The sequence below is a fragment of the Trichosurus vulpecula genome, chromosome 4, assembly GCF_011100635.1.
Source record: "Trichosurus vulpecula isolate mTriVul1 chromosome 4, mTriVul1.pri, whole genome shotgun sequence".
Classification (NCBI taxonomy): Eukaryota; Metazoa; Chordata; class Mammalia; order Diprotodontia; family Phalangeridae; genus Trichosurus; species Trichosurus vulpecula.
Genome location: NC_050576.1, coordinates 167,309,322 through 167,324,875, shown reverse-complemented (window position 1 = coordinate 167,324,875; position 15,554 = coordinate 167,309,322). Strand labels below are relative to the sequence as shown.

Below are 15,554 nucleotides of genomic sequence, written 5' to 3'. Positions count from 1 at the left end.
TATCCAAGAACAAAAATAAAAACTCCACCATTTACTTTGTTGTTTGTATTGCCCTTGCATGTGCTATATGTATGCATAACTTACATATATCAAAAGTGAGAAGGAAGGTAAGAGAAAAATATGATTCTAACTATGGAAATGACATTGAAAAAGGCATTTAAAATTTCTCCATGGGACTCTTCCTTCTAACTTGCAGCTGAAACTTTCCACATGTTATCTCTCCCATTAAAATGTGAGGTCTTTGACAGCAGAGACTACCTTATTTTTCTCTTTGCATTCCCATCCCTTAGCACAGTACTTTGGACATAACAAGTGCTTTAAATGCTTCATTCATTCATTCATTCAATATCTAGAGAAATCTGGCAGTAAATCTTTTCACTAAAGATAATCAACCTCTAACATATTGTGGCAAGTCACATTTTAGAACTCTGTTTAAAGAATGCAACTGCTGCTCAATGTAAGGAAGGAGGGAAATCAGCATTTATTAAGGGCTTACTATGTACCAGGCACTGTACTGTGCACTTTACAAATACTTAATTTAATCCTCCAAACTACCTTGGGAGACAGGTGCTATTATTATTCTCATTAGCAAACTGAGGCAAACGTAGTTTAGGTGTCTGACACCAGATTTGAACTCATGTTTTCCTAACTCCACCTCCAGCACTCTATTCACTTTGCCATTTAGCTACCTCTCGCTGGTGCTAGTGGGGCCTATCAGTTTGCTGCTCCATTTCTTAAAACTCTCATACACAATGATGGCTCTCTTAAACTGAACAACCTCATTAGATCCTGATCTTTCAAATAAATGCATCCTGTCCTAAGACCTCTATTTTCTTGTTGGACCAATGTCCTGTGCTAGAGACTAACTACGCAAAGACAAAAGATAACATGTTCCCTACCTTCAGAATGCATGTTTCTCTTCTCTCCTCTCCTCTCCCTCTCCATCTCTCTCTCCTCCTTTCCCTTCTTCCCTCCATTAGTGACTCTAGTATCCTAAGGTCATTCATTCCCTTCACATCACCAATCCAGCAAAACTGGGCTTGAATGAATTCAGTTTCCAGAACTCAAGAGTGACTTGAGAGAGAGACTTGAAAACATGCTTTTTAAAATATACATGTATACTTCTCACCACAAAGCTGTGAACATACTACAGGGTACTTCCTTAAAGCTGAAAGAAATCATGTGACTATCAAATGGTTTCAATTTAGCAACCCTACAAACCAGCAGGACTTCTTTCTTTTCTCTTCTGGCAATTAAAGGTACTAATTGTGTTTCATTTGGCTGGACTGTTCTGATACTTTCAGAGAAATACTGTTTAACTGTTAGACATTTATCTGATTTATATTTCTTTCAAGAGTAATTCTGCTAGGCATCTTATGTTCAAAGAGAACCTTGCTTTCAATGAGACACTTTATTGAAGTTGAATAATACTACAATAATGTTAAGAGTACCCATAAGGTTTCTACCACATATGACTTAACTGCTGAAAACAAGGAATATTTTTTTTACTACATATGTGCTTTATAAGGGAAATTGTTGTCAGATGCAGATGATATCCCAAGTCACAGACCACAAAACAACTTAATTCAACATAATTAGATCCACATATTTGATTTTTGCAGCCTGATTAAAGCACCCTCAAAAGTTTCAGCTAAATCTAGAATAACTTGATTGTAAAGAAATAAGAAAGCAAGTAGATCATGTGCTGCAAGTATTTCTAAATATATGATACATATCACTTGTTAATTTCCTATCTGAGTCTAAAAGGATTTTCAGGAGGAAAGTTGTGAAAAATTAATTTTCATGATGGCCAAGTCCGGGTGCTTGCATTTTGAGGTTTTGTGGTTAGGAGACTGTAACAAAGTCTTAACTCAGTGGCCAAATTACATAGCTGATCAAACCCTTAGTTTTTTGAGCTATAAAATGGGAATATAGTTGGTATTCCCATTTTACACTCGCTGATACACGGAAGATATGTAAAGCATAGGAACAGGGGATCCAAACAACTAGCCAGGATTCAAAAGCATTACAAACAAGTTAGAGAGATAAGGTATACATACAGAAAGACAAATAACAGTGTAAAAGAATGTGTAATGTGTGGTACAGATAATGTATGCTATAGGAATTGGCATGTTCAGAGGGACTAGCACCACTGGTGTGAGGGCTTGCTGAATCCTTTTCAGGGCTGTTCATCCACCTCATTCACACAACTCTCATCTATGGCTCCAAGAAGCTATAGGATGTGCAGCGGCCACAGTCTGGCAAACCATCTCAGCAGAGGAGCTAACCCAAGTGAGAGAAACTAAAAGGCCTCAAACATGTCAGTGAGTTAGGTGATATCTACCCCAAGCATGTGAAGATGTCTCTTGGCAGAATGGGCAGATGAGAACAATTTGTTCCAAAGATCTTGAAGGTGGCTGAAGCAGGAGCTGTGGAGCACTCAGAGCTTGGTCACACATCGAAGATGCCAGCGTCATCCACTGCAACCTGGGCCACTGCCAATCATCTTGACTTTTGTCCTGCCATTGGACTTCAGATGACTCAGGAAGAGTAAGGCTGAAGATTTTATGCAACTCTGCCTCACTTAAATCTAATTCACACTCCAGTCAAGACATCACCTGTCATGTTATTGGTTCTCTTTGAAAATGAAGGACAAACTCCCCAATTGAGAAATGGTCAAAGGATATGAACAGGCAATTTTCAGAGGAAGAAATTAAAGCTATCTATAGGCATATGAAAAAATGCTCTAAATCACTATTGATTAGAGAAATGCAAATCAAAACAACTCTTAGGTACCATATCTCTCCTATCAGATTGGCTAACATGACAAAACAGGAAAATGATAAATGCTGGAGAGGATGTGGGAAAATTGGAACACTGTTACATTGTTGGTGGAGTTGTGAATGGATTCGGCCATTCTGGAGAGCAATTTGGAACTATGCCCAAAGGGCTATAAAAATGTGCATACCCTTTGACCCAGCAATACCACTTCTAGGGCTGTTTCCCAAAGAGATCACACAAGTGGGAAAGGGACCCATATGTACAAAAATATTTATAGCAGCTCTTTTTGTGGTAGCAAAGAATTGGAAATCAAGGGGATGACCATCAATTGGGGAATGGCTAAGTAAGTTGTGGTATATGAATGTAATGGAAAGTACTGTGCTATAAGAAATGAGGAACACACAGATTTCATAATAACCTGGAAAGACCTACATGATCTGATGCTAAGTGAGGGGAGCAGAACCAGGATAACATTGTATACAACCACAGCCACATTGCTTCTGTGATGACTAACTTTGATAGACTTGGCTCTTCTCAGCAATAAAAGGTTCAAAGACAACTCCAAAGGACTCATGATGGAAAGAACTAACTATATCCAGAGAAAGAACTATGGAGTCTGAATACAGATTGAAGCAAACTATTTGCTCTCTTTTTTTCTCTTCTTTTTTGGTTTTGTTTCTTCTCTCTCATGATTCACTCCATTGGTCATAATTCTTCTTTACAACTTGACTACTGTGTAAGTAAGTTTACTGCAAAGGTATATGTAGAACATATATCGGATTCCATACCGTCTGGGGGGGGAGGGGGAAGAAAATTTGGAACTTAAAAACTTGTGGAACTGAGTGTTGTAAACTAAAAATAAAAAATCTAATAAAAAAAATGAAGGACAAACAAGCTACAAGAATTCAGAAAAAAGAGAGCTCATCAAAGACTACCAAATAGTAGGAGGATTTACTCATTCTTTTAAGTTTTGTAAATAAGTCAAGTCAAGCATCTTGCACTTACCTTAATTATTCCTTTCATTCCATTCCAAAATATTACTGCTGAAAGTGTAATTTTTTTCTACCTCATTTTATATAGAGAGAGGCAATGATGGCATTGCCATCGCTGCTGAGTCAGAAAGGCTCCTGTTTCAAGCCCTGCCTCTGACATAGGATGGTTTGTGATTCAAGGAAGTCACCTAATCTCTCGGTGCTTTGGGCAATGTTCTAAGGTTCTCAGAAAGATGGTGCTAGCTAGAATTGTCCATATCAACAAAATCACAATTCTAGTTCCTATCATTTCAAACTTAATTTAAAACATGTTCCTTATTACAAAAGAACTACCTCTTAGTAACTAAGTGTCCATTCACCTACTTGGAAATTAATATAATTTCCAACCCTTCAATGTCCATAAAAAAAAATAAGTAGTCATTAGGAAATGTTTCACTGATGCATGGCATCACATATTGTCAGACATGGAAGGAAAGGCAGTGGCCATTGAATACAACTGATGATAAGAGGAATCCTCCTTAGCAGATTTCAGCCTTTGCTTAAAAACCTCCATGGAGAGGTAAACCACTCTTTCCAAGGTAGCCCAATATACTTGTCAACAGTTCTAATTGATAAGGTTTTCCTAAAATCAAGCCTAAATTTGCCTCCTTGAAACTTTGACCAGTGCGCCTGGTTCTGTCCAAGGAAGCCGAAAAGGGCAAGTCTAGGTCTGTCATTCTCATCCTTGTTGAAAGCTGTCACATTTGCCAAAATTCCTTTCATCTACAGGCTAAAAATCCTCAAGAACTTCAACTGAGACTCATATGAAATGGAGTCAAAGTCCTTTATGACCCTGTCACCCATCTCTGGACACACTGAAGCAAAGGAAAGTCCTCTATAAAAACCTGTAGTGAATTATGAACTCCTCTGCAATTAGAGAGGGAAGTCTTAATAACATTATATGTTTTGGCTCCACTAAAAATAGTAGCAATCACTGTCCAAGTGACATATTGAACTTGAGTTCAAAACAGAAGGCACGGAAACAGTACTGCAACTTGATTTTTGACCAGCTATGTTACAAGTGCAAAAGAAATTTAGGATATGATCTCTACCTTTATAAGTTTTAATGACATGTTTTGATACAATTGCTATTTATCTACTTCCTACATGAGAGGAAAAAAGATGAGCTGGTGAGACAAAGGAAAAGCCATGTACATGAGCCCATGAATATTTACTGAGCTTAATTCTAGTGGATATAAACTATGAATATAGTTATTAATTCACTTGATAGAGCATTAGGAGAAATTAAATAAAAAGTAATGTTTGTAGTGGTTGGAATTCCACTATCCAGTTTCTCACTCTCCCCAGGGAAGCTGGTTTGGATAAAATGCTCAATGGTGATAGTTTGGGAAACATGGTAAATGCGAAAACAGATTTCCCAATTCATCTGACAGAATCAAAAAAAAAAGAACTGAGGGAAAACCTCCAAGCCACAGTACACATCTGTAGCTATTGTATCAATAGATCTTTCTGAACTATGATAGTAGGAAAGGAAAAGCAGGGGGGAAAATATGAGGAGAATTCCATAAAGATTCCCATGTAACACACTTTATTGGCAATTCAGAAAGCTTGAGTTAGGGTTCACTATAATGTTGGGATCAGAGAGCTGTACTTAGTGAAGGGGAAGACTTCTAACTTTACTACTAATAATATAAAGACAATCTTTCTTCATGGTAATTCTAAATGTCTTTAATAATTTCATAATGTTAGAGTTCCCTTTTACATTTGAGAATGTTCTCCAAAAGGGGGTAACATATTCTCAGGTATAGTTTTTTCTTTTTTTTCTTAGCCACATTTTGTCTTAGATACTAGTATGAAACAAAAAGGACTGGGTTTTAGATAAGGCTCTGATACTCTTCTAAGTGAAGAAACTTGAAGGAAAAAGGTTTAGTAAAACCATAGCTTTGGAGCCCTCTGGTAGGAATGTAATATAGGAACAAAACTTTTCTCCAAAAAACATCTTACAGTTCCATCACAAAAGACGGCATTTCCTTACTGAAATCCACATTTAATTCCACTATGATATGATTGACAGCATGGAGGCAAACCAGGAAGACCACATTAAGAACAAAGACATGACTTACTTTGGCTTCAGTCTCTCCCCTATGAAGGGTGTATAAATGATGGACAGCACTTTGTGATGAAGACCACGGATGGGTCAGGATTTGGAAGACATGAAAATCGTGACCAAGGGTGTCTGTTGTGACAAGAAGCATACCTGGAAGACAAAAGTCACAGGGGAAAACATAAGGTCTTGTCCATAGAGATATTTCCTTTTTTAACAAATAATCTTTCATTATGAAGAATTTACTCTTGTCAGGGTTAGAAATTTTCCAGGACATACACTGAAAACTATATGACATTCCTTATGGGAGCTCAAAGTCTACATGCTACGTCCATCAATAATAACTGGCAGAAACTATGGCAAATACTTAACAAAGATCAGCAATACAACCTTGTGGAGAAGAAATATCTTCCCTAGAGGGATATGAACCTTAAAAAGCTGTCTGAGGGAAAGTATTTCTTCTGAAGTGACAGGAGAGGAACATGAAAATAGTAGTAATGAATAAAGGTAAAAAGAACTGGAAGGAAATCAAAAGGATGAAAATGGATTGGCAAAAGGGTTATTATATTTATTTCAAGTGGCAAAAGAATTTTAGGTGCAGTAAAATGATGTGGGCAAAAATCCTTATAGCATAGACCAGTGCTGGTAAAGGTGTTATTTTGCTTTCTGAAATACCATCTTAAACTCATTCCCAATTCCATAGGGATATAGTCAGGTCCCATGAATGCACAGTACAGAAAGTGGTTATGGCTGGATGATAGAACTAAGACAATCAACTTATCTAAAATTATCTCAGTAACATCTTCTTACTGGAACTCAGAAGGCCTGCTTTTAATGAAGGCAAGACCTGCTATCATAAATCATGTGTAACCCCAGAGATTAGCCAATTCAGAGTGTGAACTTAAAAGAAGGTAGCTTATAGTGTATGAAGCCAAAATGGGGCATAGAGCTCAAAAATATGTAGAAATGCTAGAAAAAATTTTTGCTTCTCTCCCCATCCCTCCCCTTTTCTATATCAACCTATAATCAGGTTTCAGGGCATTTATGAGAAGGTCTCTTCAGGTCAGTTCTCCAACTGTTTATACAAGAAGGGAGCACTTTGCTTCTATAAAGTCTGCCTTTACGGCTGAACTTGAGAAGATTGTAGAAAATACAGTCATTCTTGACTTGACAGTCATTCTTATTTACAGCAAATCAGTATTACCTTGCTTATCAAAGTAATGTTATAAATTACCTCACTTCTAGAACACTAGGATGTTTAAATAAGCTTGAAGGGGAAACCAGGCTATTTGAGCAGTTGTTAAAAGGTACATTAGAAGGCATGGACATTGCTGCAATTTTCGAAGTCAGAGCTTGGGGGTTTCTTTTAAATGACTTAAGAACTTCAGTTGGATGGGGGTGGGAAGTAGGGATGAGGGAAGTGAAAAGTGCATTGAATCATGGAATCTCAGAACAGAATACCTTGACAGCCACTTAATCCAAATCATTCAGACCAGAGACACAGCTGACCTTTTAAAAAAAGAAAGTAAAGAAAATGAAAGCCTAAAAACAACCTCTCCAACCTCCCTGACAAGGGTCAAGATACCTTACTTGAAGAACTCTAGTGAGTGGCAATCCATTAGGTTTTGAAACACCCCATTTTGCTTTTTGATAACAATACTGATAACTAAACTCAATAATCACATCTACCCTGGAATGGATTTTCCCTGTGCCTAATGATCTGAACCCACTGAGGGCAGCTAGGTGCTATACTCTCTTATCATTTATCTAGGGTTTCAACTGGTTGGTAACCAATCCTGTTTACAAAATATATAAAAAGCACAAGACTTTAATATAGATTACTTCTTAGATGTGGGAAACTACCAAATTTAACATGAAAAAGCCTTTCCAGTCCTACCAAACTCCTTTTATGACACAAATATGGTGCTAATACCTAAATCAGGAGGAGCTAAAATAGAGAAAAAAAAATTACAGACCAATCTCCCTAATGAATATCAATGCAAAAATTCTGAACAAAATACAGCACTATATCACAAGGATTATATACTATGACGAGGTGGGATTTATGCCAGGAATGCAAGTTGGTTCAACATGAGGAAAACTATCAATATAACTGACCATATCAATAACAAAACCAACAGAAATCATGTAATTGTCTCAATAGATGTTGAAAAATCTCCTGACAAAATACAGCACCCAATCCTATTAGAAGCACTAGAGGGCATAGGAATAATGGGAGCATTCCTTAAAATAAGAAGCAGTAATTATCTAAAACCATCAGGCAAGCTTTATCTGTAATGGCTTCCCAATAAGATCAGGGATGAAGCAAGGATGTCCATTATCATCACCATTATTCAATATAGAACTAGAAATGTTAGCTATAGCAATGATAAGAAAAAGAAATTGAAGGAATCAGAACAGGCAATGAGGAATCATTTTCCGATGCTATGATGGTATACTTAAAGAACCCTAGAGCTACAACCAAAAAATTACTTAACTTAAAAATTACTTAAAATAATTAACAACGTTAACAAAATCGCAGGATATAAAATAAGCACACGTAAATCATCAGCATTTCTTTATATGACCAATAAAGCCCAGCCAAAAGAGACAGAAAGAGAAAGTCCATTTAAAGTAACTATGAACTATACATGATACCTGCCAAGACAAACCCAGGAACTATAAGAACACAATTATAAAACACTTTTGACACAAATTCAGATCTAAACAACTGGAAAAATATCAATTGCTCATGAGTAGGCCGAGCTAATAAAATAAAAAATAACAATTCTACCTAAATTAAATTACTTTTCAGTGCCATATCAATCAAACAAAAAAAATTTTATAGAGCTAGAAAAAACAATAACAAAATTCATCCAGAAGATAAAAAGGTCAAAAATATCAAGGGAATTAATGGAAGAAAAATACAAAGGAAGGTGGCTTAGCAATACCAGATCTCAAACTATATTATGAAGCAGTAATCATCAAAACTATTTGGTACTGGCTAAGAAATAGAGTGGTGGATCAGTGGAATACATCAGTTACACAAGACACAGTAGTCAACGACCTTAGTAACCTAGTGTTTGATAAACCCAAAGACCCCAGCTTTTGGGATAAGAACTCACTATCTGACAAAAACAATTGGGAAAACTGGAAAACAATAAGACACAAAGTAGGTATAGACCAACATCTCACACCATACACCAAGATAAGGTCAAAATGGGTGCATGATTTGGAAATAAAGGGCAATACCATAAGCAAATTAGAAGAGCAAGGAATAGTATACTTGTCAGATCTACAGGAAGGGGAAGAATTCATGACCAAACAAAATGTAAAATAGATAATTTTGATTATATTAAATTAAAAACCTTTTGTACAAACAAAACCAATACAACCAAGATTAGAAGGGAAGCAGAAAGATGGGAAACAATCTTTACAGCAAGTGTCTCTGACAAAGGCCTTATTTTTCAAATAAATAGAGAACTGAGTCAAATTTATAGGAATACAAGCCATTCCCCAATTGAGAAATGGTCAAAGGATATGAACAGTCAGTTTTCAGATGAAGAAATCAAAGCTATCTATAAGCATATGAAGAAGTGCTCTTAATCACCTTTGATTAGAGAAATGTAAATTAAAACAACTCTGAGATATCATCTCACACCTATCAGATTGGCTAATATGACAAAAAAGGAAAATGATAAATGTTGGCGAGGATGTGGGAAAATTGGGACACCGATGTGTGGTTGGTGGAGTTGTAAACTGAGCCAACCATTCTGGAGAATAATTTGAATTGTGCCCAAAGGGCAATGAAACTGGGCATACCTTTTGATATAGTAATACCACTACTAGGGCTGTATCCCAAAGAGATCATAAAAAAGAGAAAAGGACCTACATGTGCAAAAATACCCATAACAGCCCTTTTCATGGTGGCAAAATATTGGAAACTGAGGAAATGCCCATCAATTGAGGAATGGCTGAACAAGCTGTGGCATATGAATGTAATGGAATGCTATTGTGCAATAAGAAATGATGAACAGGCAGATTTCAGAAAATCCTGAAAAGACTTGTACAGACAGATGCAAAGTGAAATGAGAAGAACCAGGAAAACATTGAACAGAGTATCAGCAACATTGTGTGACAATCAATCATGAATGACTGAGCTCTTCTCAGCAACACAATGATCCATGACAAGTACAAAGAACTCACAAAGGAAAATGCTATCCATATCCAGAAAAAGAACTGAAGGACTCTGAATGTAGACTGGAGCATATTTTTTCACTTACTTTATTCTTCCTCGTGTTTTTTAAATCTGTTTCCTCTTTCCCAAATGTGACTAATATAGAAATATTCTTTACATGATAGCACATGTATAAACTATATGAAACTGCCTACCACTTTCACAAGAGAGGAGGGAAAAGAGGGAGGGAGAAAAATTTTGTAAATCTTATAAAAATGCTAAAAAATTTATTGATAAGTAACAGGGGAAAAAATAAAACATTATTAAAACAACAACAAAAAAGCCATTAGCCTGTGAGGTTGCTACTTGGTGAGAATCCTTGCTCTGTATAATTCTTGGGGGAAAAGAAGGGCAGGGTGGGAGGAGGAAATCCAACAACACAATAAACTATTAACCTGATTTTAAAGACTTAAAAAAGTCAAATTATTCATATGAAAATGAATCTCCTTTTGTTGATCTATGTATTTTATATTTTTGTAGTATTCATTCACTTCTCTGTGTTATCAGTTTGGCTAGGCTAAAATAGGGGAAAATAGCTTTTGGTAATTTCCTTCATTTCCTGTTCAATTGTAAATTCTCCTTTCCCTTCTTAATGGGTCTATATTCCTCTTCAAAAATCATACTAAGGATCACAGGATTTAAAACTGGAAGGGAATTCAACCTAGTACTTCAATTAGCAAAACCCACTTATTTTACTGATGAGAAAACTGAGATCCAGAGAGGTTAAGTGACTTACAAACAGTCACACAGGTAATAAGGATTAGGGCCAGGACACAAGTGACTTCTAGGGTCCATTCCAGTTCTAAATCTAGAGTAGCATCATCTGAGCTGAATTCAGACTCCCAATCCATCTCTCTTTCTACTACAAAAGGCAAACTATTCTTTGCCTTGTCTTAGTTGGTCAACAGGTAACAAATCAATGATAACAAAGTTAGCAGCATTAGCCGCCCTTAGTGAAATGTCAATTCTAGCAACATCCAAAGTAAAGGCAGCCTTCATACCACAGTAAGTGGAGTAGGTGTAAAAACTAGATAATTGGTTAAAGAGATAGAAAAGAGATCCTAAAATGGACATCCTGGAGAGCAGGTGAAAGCATAAGCAAAATCAATGAAAATGAGATTTACAGACCTCACTCTTGAAGGTGAATGCTCAAAGTTTCAAGGCCCCAGTGTGAACACAGAAAGCCCAGGTACTTCTGTACTGTCTGAAACCCTTGATTCATGTTTTGTACCTCAGACCCAACCACACAGCATCACAGGGAAATATGGTTTAAAGGCATCTCCACTGTGCAGTTTTCAAACCATAATAGTCACTTGGATTTGAAAACCTGCAAGCCAGAACTCCAAATTAACCATTTTAAAACACCATGACTCTGAGGTGTGCAGTTATTAGGTCAGATGTACACAGTATCTGCCTTGTTAAAATATGCATTGATATGGGCCCACATATCTGGGACTTTAATCTGATCCACATGCTTTTCTGTTCCACATTGATCATGTTTTCCTCCTTTGCTCACCCTTTAATTTTTAAAATAACTTCCTTGTTGAAAAGAAAAGGGGTGAAAGATTATACAGCATTTGCGGGAAGACAGGAGTTGGCATTAAAATAGAAAGATGAGCTCTATCTGATCTGGCTGTTTGCATGGCTAATCCAGGATCCTGCTTTGTGTCACTGTTCTGAAGCCAAGGCATCTCATTAGATGAACTCTATCACTCCAGCCTGGGCCCAGGAGATTGTATTTTAGGGAAAGAAAACTTTCCCTGCATGCCTCTCTTTGCATTTTTTATCTAAAAGCCCATGCTTATCTAAATGCTCCAAATGTGCTCCAATAGAATTCCATGCTAAAGAACACCCTTCCCTGTCTTTACTGTCCTTCATGTGTGTGAAGTTTGCCATATCAGCCTCTTCACTTTTTGAAAGCGATGTTTCAACTTCTTCTTCTACTTCTAGCTAACAGGTTTTAATGGCTACAACTCAACTATTGAGTTTCTTATTGTCTCTCCGCAAAAGTATTTTCTGTAGTTTTAAAGGACTACAATGCAAATATATTACCAACAAGAGAATCAACTAAACGTGAATCATGTCTAATTCCTTTGCAAAAATTCATCAGCTACAGATGACCTTGACTGGGACTCTTTTCAAGCTGTATCAGTCTCCCTCACAGCAATCAACTGAGAAGATTCTCACTAGTCCCTTATCAAGCCTAAAATAATATTCCCTTGTTGTATGTTTTACATGTGTATAAGCACAGATGAAAATAACTTCAGGTTTCTCCTGCTTGTTTTTCAATCTGGCATTAATAAACCAATTCAAATTCTTACAAATGCATAGTCCGGCAAGAACTTGCGGGATAACATAGCTATTATCTTCCATGAATCTGATTTCAAGTTTTGATTTGCATTTCCATTAAATGAAAGGTATATCAAGGCTTAATTATGGATAGTGCTTATCCACAGAGGAGGTTAGTTAAACCTTTCCCAGAATAGTTCCAAAAAGAAATGGTTTAAGCTTCATGTAGGCCTGAGAATACATATGCTTTCTTTTAATTTATAACTTCCTCTTTTTCACGCACTCTGCTGGGGGAAACAATAAGCTTCTTTCAGGAAAAGGACTTAAAAAATACACAGAACATATACATAAAAGGAAAAAGTAGTACGGATGTAAACTGCGGCTTGAGAGCTATTTCTGCAGTATCAGAAGACTAAACCAGACTCTGGCCTGGCCATAAACTAAACCCACGCCCCAAATGAGGTGCCAAGCCACAAAAAGCATTTGCGTCAACTGGGAATACAAGGAAAAGAAGGACTTCTAATTATAGGGCCTGGAAGCGGAAACCTTGAGTGATTAGGAGTTTAGGCACTGCTGTATGTTTATCTAGGAGCTTCCTCTCTCTCTCTCTCTCTCTCTCTCTCTCTCTCTCTCTCTCTCTCTCTCTCTCTCTCTTCCCCCCCCCTTTCCTCCCTCCCCCCTCCCTCCCTCTCTCTCTCTCTTTCTGCCTCAGTTTGATAGATTAGAATAGAACAAAAGGGTGGGACTAAAATTTCTCATGGTACACAGTGTTCTCCAAAATACAAGGGAAGTGGAGATGAAATACAAAGGCTTTTTCAACCTTGTAGGAACATAAGTCTTTACAACCAGGCGTCAGCTGGTTAGCCCCAAAGTCAAAATTAAAGAGTAGCAAATCTCTGTTGGGCATTTGCTATAAAATTTAGGGAACTTGAGTAGGTTAAGCCTTTCCACCACATCCTATTTATAACACCTACCTAATTGTGCATTTGTTCATTACACACACAGAAGTGAGATGCAAGTCATGTAATCTCTGGTTTAAGGTGGCAACAGAAAATTTCCTTTCAAAAATAAGATTCTGAATGTATTACAAGTCTGTTCTCCTACCACGCTTCCTCCAAAATGACTCAGATAAAGTATGTATGTATATACATGAATATATACATACATATACACATTTATAAAAATACAGTCTAGCCAAATATTTCCAACAATATAATTACATAAAGGATAATTTTTAAATGATCTATTAAAAGAATACCTTTTTTTGTTTATAGACAAATCACAGAAATGAAACTAGGACTTTGAGAAAAGACTTAAATCCCTGAGACAATAAAGTCATCACAGAGTTCTGTGACAAAAAATTAATATAGCTGTCAAAACAAATTTGAATATTTAAAAACAGACATAGGACAAAGGACTACCATCAGTTAATATCATCACTTGGGCTTCATGCAGCAAAACCTTATGGGATATTTTGATAACTCCCTAATGGACAGGGGCCATTTAATCTTAATCAAGGTCAAACCCTGACAAACACCCTGAAAGCAGAATAAATATGGCTAAAGGGACAAAGGATAAAATTTATCTGTTCTTCTATCTCATCTGAAAACTGACTAAACCCATGGTATGTGGGCCACATCTATGCCCACCTCCTTCATTATTTGTTCTTAGATAGGAGGCTTAAAGTCAACTATAAGTAACTGTAGTTAATAATAAAACATGACATGGGGTAATAGCAACAAAAGATACTTGTCGACTCTAGTGAGGCTTAGTCTCATAAACACTACTTAGGGAAGGGTGACTTTCTAATAAACCACAGGAAAGTACAGACAGGTAGAAATAACATAAAATTTGGAAAGTATGGTATGGTGGAAAAAAAACAATAGATTTGTAATCAGAGGACCCAAGTTTAAACAACACCAGCCATCTGCATGACTTTGAGCTAGTCATTTAACCTCCTTGGGCCTCAGTTTCCTCATTTGTGAAATAAAAGGCTTGGCCTACATAGCACCTATGGGTCTTTCTCGCTCTAAATCAATAATCTTGTGAGCAGAGAAAAAAATAGGAAAGCAGTGAAACTTTAAGATGGAGAAATTTCATAATCAATCCATTATAGATTCATATATTAAAAGTTAGAAGAAACCTAACATCTCATTAGTTAAAAGGAATCCCTTTATATCAGTTTAGACAAGAGAGATTAAATGTCTCACATAAGATCACACAACAGGCCTTTTAACCCTGTATTCTTCTACTATAAACAAAAATTCATTGAGTATCTACTTTGTGCAAGACATTGTGGAGTACGATGCAAACAAAAAATACAAGGCATGGTCTCTATTTTCAGGGAGTTTATAACATCATTGAGACTATAAGGGACAGAGACATAAAGAGGGGACAAAATTTATATACAATTTGGTTAGACTAATGGTATTAGAAAGTACATGAACAAATTGGTATATAAACTAGGACACAGACCAGGAAATTCAGACAAATGGCATAGAAGAATCAGTGGAAGGCTTCAGGATGATTAATGCACACAAAAGAAGAGAGTAGAGACATGGTTGTTTCATCTATCATTTGAAAAGATGGAGAGTTTAGAATTATTCTACTTAGATCTAGGAGACAAAACTAAAAATAAAAGAACACAACAGAGGGAGACAAAATATTGAAAGCAACATCAGGAAGAAATTCCTAACAATTTAGAGTTCTAAGATAAACTAGGAGGAGCTAACTAAATCCCTGTTACTGAAGATATTCAAGAAGATGCTAGATGATCAGTAGTATTAGCAAGTTGCAGAGGGGATTCAAGCTACAGGTAGGGGAATGACCAGATGCTCTATAAGGTTCCTCCCATGATAGACAGTAAAAAAAGGAAAAAATATGGTTGACTTAGATATCATGGTGAAGGTAGGATTTTAGGTGGGCCTTGAAGGATATATAGGCATTAGGTAAGTAGAAAGGATGAGGAGGACAATCCAGAAAGAAAAACAGTATAGGCAAAAAACATAGAAGCAGTAATGGTCAAGGCCTATTCAGAAGATAGTAAACTGAACATCTACTTGAAGCAGAAGAGTCATAATGGGAAGTTATAGGAGATGAAATGTTTAAAAGTATTGGCTTCATATTGTTTTAAAAACTACGGAACTGTAAA

At 36.6% G+C, this 15,554-nt stretch overlaps 1 protein-coding gene across 9 annotated transcripts in view; it reads right to left on the bottom strand.

The window, feature by feature from the left end:
- The window catches only part of BCAS3 (BCAS3 microtubule associated cell migration factor), a 772,682-nt gene that overhangs the window by 509,481 nt on the left and 247,647 nt on the right, over nt 1–15,554 (bottom strand). For all 9 annotated transcript variants that reach the window (XM_036754180.1, XM_036754172.1, XM_036754177.1 and 6 more), the window contains exon 14: nt 5,897–6,030. In XM_036754180.1, the coding sequence (XP_036610075.1) occupies nt 5,897–6,030 (134 nt within the window). The remainder of the gene's footprint in view (nt 1–5,896; nt 6,031–15,554) is intronic.